The sequence below is a fragment of the Limulus polyphemus genome, unplaced genomic scaffold (assembly GCF_000517525.1).
Source record: "Limulus polyphemus unplaced genomic scaffold, Limulus_polyphemus-2.1.2 Scaffold353, whole genome shotgun sequence".
In the NCBI taxonomy this organism is placed as follows: Eukaryota; Metazoa; Arthropoda; class Merostomata; order Xiphosura; family Limulidae; genus Limulus; species Limulus polyphemus.
This window is the reverse complement of record NW_013665963.1, coordinates 128110-135254: the sequence shown is the minus strand read 5'-3', so window position 1 is coordinate 135254 and position 7145 is coordinate 128110. Positions and strand designations below refer to the sequence as shown.

The window sequence follows — 7145 nt, the reverse complement described above, 5'->3', positions numbered from 1 at the left end:
CGCAACTAATATTATAAATCATATTGTCTAAAACAGTGGATTGTGCAAGTCTTTAGAAGTTAAATGCTGGATACTCTTTTTGAGTGGATACTGTCATAAGTTTCTTAATTTATGCTTTAGCCAGGAGCTCTCTAAGTTTCCCTTTTTCTTTTTGCGATTAAAATGTTATGTATATTCGAAAAACTTCGTATTCATTTCTATTCGGCGAACGTTACTGATAGGATTTTATTTATCTCAAATAATCTTTGTAAAAAAAGCTTTGAAACACTAATTTTCTCATTTTTAAGTTATTGGATACTTTTAGCATGCTTATTTGGGTAAAAATTATAATGCGATACAGTATTCATATTTTTACTATAGCTCATGACAAATGTTTGATTCTAACAGTATTTTTTCTCTTATAACGTTAGATATAATATTTTACAACTGACTTTGTTAACTAAGTATTTGTTATATAGACTAAGAGTTAAGAGATAACAAACTTGCTTGCCCTCATTTTGCATTTACAATGCACAGTGCAACAAAGAAGTTTTCAAAGGTATGGGTTATCACTTTTGAAGATTTTGTATCGCTCTAATTTGAAAATTGAGTTCCTATAGATATATATATATATATTGAGACTATTTAATCTTAGTGTTTAAAATAGGTGTTTTTGAAAAATTACTAAAATTGACCAGTTAGCATTAAATTTATTTCACCCATCCAGATTTTTTATTTTTTCCTAACATAAAGCCATATTTATCTAAATTGAAAATGGCGGAACACAGGTAAAGACATATTACCCCATATTGTCATAAAATTCTGTGTTATGACTTATTACATTATAATTATCAGAGTTTATACCGTTGATTCAAGGTTTAGTGAAACAAAAACAAGGTATATTTTACATAATTTAATATTACATGAACTAATAAGAACACACACATTGAAAAACGGGCGTTATGAAGCCTGAAAATATTTCATGTGTTAATATTGGTTGAGGTTTAAAAGCATAAAATTCGAATATACCTACACAATTCTTAAATCATAGATTCTTCATTTTGTTTGATTGTTAGTGTAGTTTGTTTGAATGACAAATGACAGGCACGCCTATTGTACAAAATCTAACAAAAATAATTTAGAGTTATATCGGGAATTTCCTAAAAGTGTTAGAAAGGGGCAATTTTGTAAGAATTATAAATACACTGATTTAAATTTGTTTTTGTTTCATTATCAGTAACGTCATTGGGTTATCGAAAACTTGATTGTAATAAAACTACAAAAACAAAAACGAAATAATAATATTTACTTACCTTTATCAAACTAAATAATTACTAGATAACAATTCAAACAGTGTTTAAGGCCCCCTTGTGGCACAGCGGCATGTCTGCGGACTTACAACGTTAGAACGGTTTCGACACCCGTGGTGAGTAGAGCACAGCTTGCCCATTGTGTAGCTTTGTGCATATTACAAACAAACAATCAGTATTTAAGTAAGATATTAAAAAAGAATATTTTCACGATAATAACATTTTTAGACAAATAACCCAAACAATGCAATCATGGTTATCAAAGCTTTTTTACTAAATTCTAAATTATAATAATTCTTTGTATTTTTTTTCCTAAGATAATTTTGATTAGTTCTAAACTTGAAAATGGTCGGGGTACTTGAAAAAAGGACAAAGTAAATAAGGTTCTAGAAAATATATGATAACATGCTTCATCAAAAACCATCATCAGTACATTGGTTCTACTGTATAAGGTATTAGTATGACATTTTTACTTCAACACACAAAGAAAAATTTAATTGAACTACTAAATGTGGATTTATGTGAATATGATGATTTACCTCTTCCCACTGATCGAAAATACAGCCTTTAAGTAACGGTTCTGGAACTTCCCTGTGCCAATTAAAGTCATAGGCTTTGGTCATGGTGTACAAGACTTGTGGTACTAGCCGCACCAAATGATCCAATAGATTAGAAAGCGGAAAGTACCTTAGCAGGTGAACAGTTGCTTGTTGGCATATGCTTATGTCGTTTGAGTCTGTCTTCTTATCTTGTATCAGAGTTAATAAGAGCTTAAGAAGCATCCACACAAGTGGTGAGCTAAAGAGCAAGGGATTACATAGAAACCCTACAACTGGTAATATTCTTTTTTCTTATTGGTCAAACAGACTTGCTGAATATTGATTTCCTCTTTTGGTATTTATAATGATACAGTAAGCTTAATAAGTATTATAAATAACAGTTTGTGTGAACACCATTGCTGGCGAATCGTGACTATAATCAATTATATTTGCATAGGACAATATTATTAGGAAACGATTAGAAACAGTATCATTGTTTTATCACTTGTTACTACATTCATTCTGTAAAATATGAAGATTTACTCTGGACACATGAACAAATAATAATAAACGGTTAGTATGCTAATTTTAATTACTTTTACCATTGTTAAATTTTGGGTGTTACAAGTTGAGTGATAATGCTTAACAAAGCTGTGTTCTCCGTTAGTTTCTACAACTCATCGCATTGTGCCTTTCAACAGCGTTGTATGTCAAAAAAAAAAAAAACGTTAACAGAAAGCTGCCAACATTCATCAGTGGGCTGTTAGGGGCGTATGAATCTTTCTCAGATTTGTTTGTTTTAATTACATAGTCTCTCACTAGGTGTAACACAGCTGCAGGTTATATGATTAACGTAAATACCGTTAGTAACTCTTCAGTACATATACACATTTATATTATTTTAAGTATAAGATTTATCTTTTTTTAAGGTCATGAAAGAATAAAGATATTCAAGGATGCGATATAAAATTAGTTTACACAGAAGAATATATATATCTGAGAGTTATAGTTAATATAGAGATAATTTATTTCACACGTCTGTCATTATGTCAGTATATAAACGTATAATAAAACATTAGATATCGTATTTTGCCCAAACTTCAACTAAAATAAAAATATCTCAAGAAGTGTTATAGTTAAAGTTCTTTGAAATTCGACTACCTTTTTGAATACAACTTTCACCTGACGATGATGGCCCAACACTATGGTACTATGGGTCGATACGTTGTAATCATTAATAAAAGGGAACTTGCCTACCGTGAAAGTTCCTGTTATTGTAATTTTTAAATAATCATTCAGTTCATTTAATTTCTCATTAAACATTAATTATGCAGTTTGTTTTCACAGATTAATATCAATCGATAATTCAATTCTACGGTTATGTCTAACACTACATGTTTGTTGCTGGTGGGCCATGGATCAACATGTTTGTTGCTGGTGGGCCATGGATTAACATGTTGGTTGTCCTGCTGAGTTTAGTTGCTGTTTTGTGAAAACATTTTTTATAGAAGAAGCTTTTGACCACATGTGGAATTAATTGGTAAAGAAATATTAAAAATTACTAGCAATGAATAGCATTGATTAACTTTAGAAACTTTTCAAAAAATAAATTTTAACTCTACGCATTTCCGTTATTATATAGCCCCCCAGTGGCACAGCGGTATGTTTTCGGACATACAACGCTAGAAACCCGGTTTCAATACCCGTAGTGGGCAGAGCACAGATAGTCAACTGTGTAGCTTTGTGCTAAATTATAAACAAACCGATATTGTATCATCTATTGACAAGTTATCCATGTGTGGGCGAGAAATGTATTTGTTTCCACAATCGAGATAGAAATTTCAACGGAAGACTGAAAATCGACAATGAGACTAAAATTTAGATTTTGTAAAAATTATTTCATCTAAAATAAATATTAATGAAATGACATCAAATGAAATTATAAATTCTGAACACTTGAAGTACAGGTTTATTTTAGAGAAAATTTGTGGGGTACAAAACAGATTTTTTTTTCAAAATTGATGTCATGAGTCGCACGATTTTTGTGGGACCTATACATTAAACATTAATTGTCCACGTTTGCTTTATGGACATATTTCTCTGTGTTGGACGCGTGCCCTATGAACATAGTAACTGTCCTTGTGTACATTAAGGACATATTTCTCCGTGTGGGACCCCAATGAAAGAATAGATCATTCCAAGCTTTTACTTGTTGTTAAACAAATGTTTAAACAACTCTATATATTCAATTATGTACAAACTGCCCAGTGCCTGCTAACAATACGAAGAATTAAAGTGTGGCGAAATGCTACAAGTTCTTCTAATACCTAACGAATGATAGGTTTCTTTTTTTGTGAGTGTAAAACACATAAATACACCAGTTCGATTTGGTAATCTGCTTTCTCCACATTCTAACTAGAGGCAAGAAGTTCAGAGTACTTGCACGGAAACTAACGCTTGAGGGCATTGTGTAATATATAACTGAACGAGCATTAAATTTACATTTAATATGGGATAAAAACTGCAGGAGATAAATATAACTATGATTTCCATATTTATCATTAAAAGCCTATTTGCGAGAAAATAATTGATTAATTTTGCTTTGCATGTTTTTCTCAATCAAGAACAAGAATACCATAATACATATTTCCTGAGTATAGATCTATTTTTAGATAGAAGATCAGTTGTCACGGTACTGTTAACATTGCTTGTACAAACAACAACAACAACAAAAATTATCATTGGTCTTATATATACACACATGTAATTTGATCAAATCATGTATTATGGAGACTAAAGAAATGGTTACAAGACATGTAAAAGAAAATATGAGCAATATGGAAACCCAAGGGCCACATATTCACAAAGTGATCAATATAAATAAGAACCGACGATTCATCCACCCAGGAAATTTATTTCTTTATAACGTGAAGTTTAATATTATGTAATTACCAAGGCAAGGTGTAAGGTTAATTTAAACAGTCTATTTTATTGATATATTAGATGCTTCATCAACCCATGAAACTAATAGATAAAACTGTTGCGATTTACCCGTTTAATGCAACTAAATTGATCAGATGGCATCTAGCTTTGTAATTTTTTTTTTGCATGCATTTACTATGTCACCTTTTATTGAGTGTAGTTCAATAGTGTTTCGTGTGTATACTTGTGTATGTAATAAAAACGTTGACCACATTTGAAAGTCCTCAAGCACAACAAGAATCTTATGCACACAACCAGCTTAAATGTTGCATCAAATAAGATTAGTTTAACTGGAATAATTGACAGATGAAGGAGGGTTTGTACTCGGTTGAGCTAGGTGTCCATTGCATAGTGTGAAAATATTGGTTCCTAAAGAGGTCTGTCTGGATTGAACAAAACACGTCCTCAGCATTGGAACTGACAAATATAGTGTGGTTTGAATGCTATTATTATAAAATATTCTAATTTTTTAAAATCTCTAATGGACTAGATTAAAAATTTTGTGTTTAATAATGTAATAAACCTAATATTAATGTCTTATGACAAATGCAATTTAAACTATTTTTCGCCGGCTTGTAAAATGCTTATATGTATATATATTGTTACGACAGCGGAAGTCACACGACACTGGAAGCATGCGCTCTGGAGTTTCTAGAAGGATCATGACTTTTCCTGGCAACTCTAGACTGTTCCAGACGCCCTCTTTTTTAGTATATAAGCCCGGCAAATAAAGCGGAGATATAATTGCAGATAGATAGATATAAATACAGATAATTGAGTCAAGCCAGCGGCAGTGACGGTAATATAAAGTGTGTTTTGCTATCGAGATTGCAAACGTATTGTTACGACAGCAGAAGTCACGTGACCCTAGTAACACGTCATGAACTTCTAGAACGATCACGTCCCTTCCTGAAGTCTCTAGAGGCTACTAGATATGCGGCAGTATTGTATATATAAGTCGCCAAGAATTGACGGCAACAATGTGTAATTGAACTGCGGACAGAGAGAGACGCATTGTTGAGTCGAGCACGTGAGACCTTCGTTGTGAATTATAGCGATTGTTATAGCGCGACTGTGGAAATTAAGTGTATTGCAAAGTTGTATTCAGAGAGAATAAACCAGTTTTATTTAAGAAAGGACTTGTATCGCTAAAGTTTCTTCAGAAAGAATTTTTACGGAAAATTAGCTAACGAACCGACGCGTAATAGTATTGACTGTGGAAATTCTGTGTATTGCAAAGTTGTATCGAGAAAGAATAAACTAGATTTAATTAAGAAAGGACTTGTATCGCAGAAGTGTCTCGGAAAGAATTTCTACGGGAAATTAACAAACAAGCAGATACGCAACAAATTGGTGTCAGAGAGTGGGATGGGAAAGAGGGGGAAAAAAGAAGAAGAAGATGGAAACGAGAGGTGGCAAATCAAACAACAGCTTAACAGATTTGATGGCAGCAATAAAAGAACAGCAAAGAAACAAGAAGAGAGACAACAGCAGTTGCAAGAAAACCTGCAACAGTGGCAGCTCGAACAGCAAAATAAACAAGAAGAGAGATTACAGCAGTTGTTGGAGGAAAAGAAAAAAAAACAAGAAAAACGAGAAAAAGAAACAAGAAGAGAGATTACAGCAGTTGTTGGAGGAAAAAGAAAAGAACAAGAAGAACGAGAAAATAAACAAAAAGAGAAACTACAGCAGTTGCAAGAAAACCTGCAACAGTGGCAGCTCGAACAGCAAAATAAACAATAAGAGAGATTACAGCAGTTGTTGGAGGAAAAAGAAAAGTAACAAGAAGAACGAGAAAAGAAACAAGAAGAGAAATAACAGCGGTGGTTGGAGGAAAACAAAAGAAAAAAGAAGAACGAGAAAAGAAACAAAAAAAGAGACTACAGCAGTTGCAAGAAAACATGCAAAGTAGCCATTGACATTGCTGGTCCTTTGCCTCAAACTCGTGCTGGAAACAGGTACATTTGTGTGGTGATGGATTATTTCACCAAGTGGCCTGAGGCATATGCAATACCAAATCAGGAAGCTACAACAGTAGCTTTTGGCTATTAATGATTTCTTCTTCAGATTCGGTATGCCAAAGGAACTGCATTCAGATCAAGGCCGTAACTTCGAATCAGCTGTGTTCCAAGAATGCTGCAAGTTGTCTGGCATCCGAAAGACCAGGATAACGCCACTTCACCCACAGTCCGATGGGATGGTAGAAAAGTACAATGGGACAGGAATTGGCAAAGTTTTGTAATAGCCGCCAAGATGACTGGGATGTCTTACTCCCTCCACTGTTGATGGCCTATAGGACAACAGAGCATGAAGCCACTGGATACACTCCAGCAAA

At 33.2% G+C, this 7145-nt stretch overlaps 1 protein-coding gene across 1 annotated transcript in view; it reads right to left on the bottom strand.

The window, feature by feature from the left end:
• LOC106457626 (1-phosphatidylinositol 4,5-bisphosphate phosphodiesterase-like) overlaps positions 1–2031 on the bottom strand; it is a 96666-nt gene extending 94635 nt beyond the window's left edge. Inside the window, exon 1 of the mRNA XM_013917061.1 lies at positions 1829–2031. Coding sequence (XP_013772515.1) covers positions 1829–1912 — 84 coding nt within the window. The 5' untranslated portion in view covers positions 1913–2031. The remainder of the gene's footprint in view (positions 1–1828) is intronic.
• Between the last annotated feature and the right edge of the window lie 5114 nt (positions 2032–7145).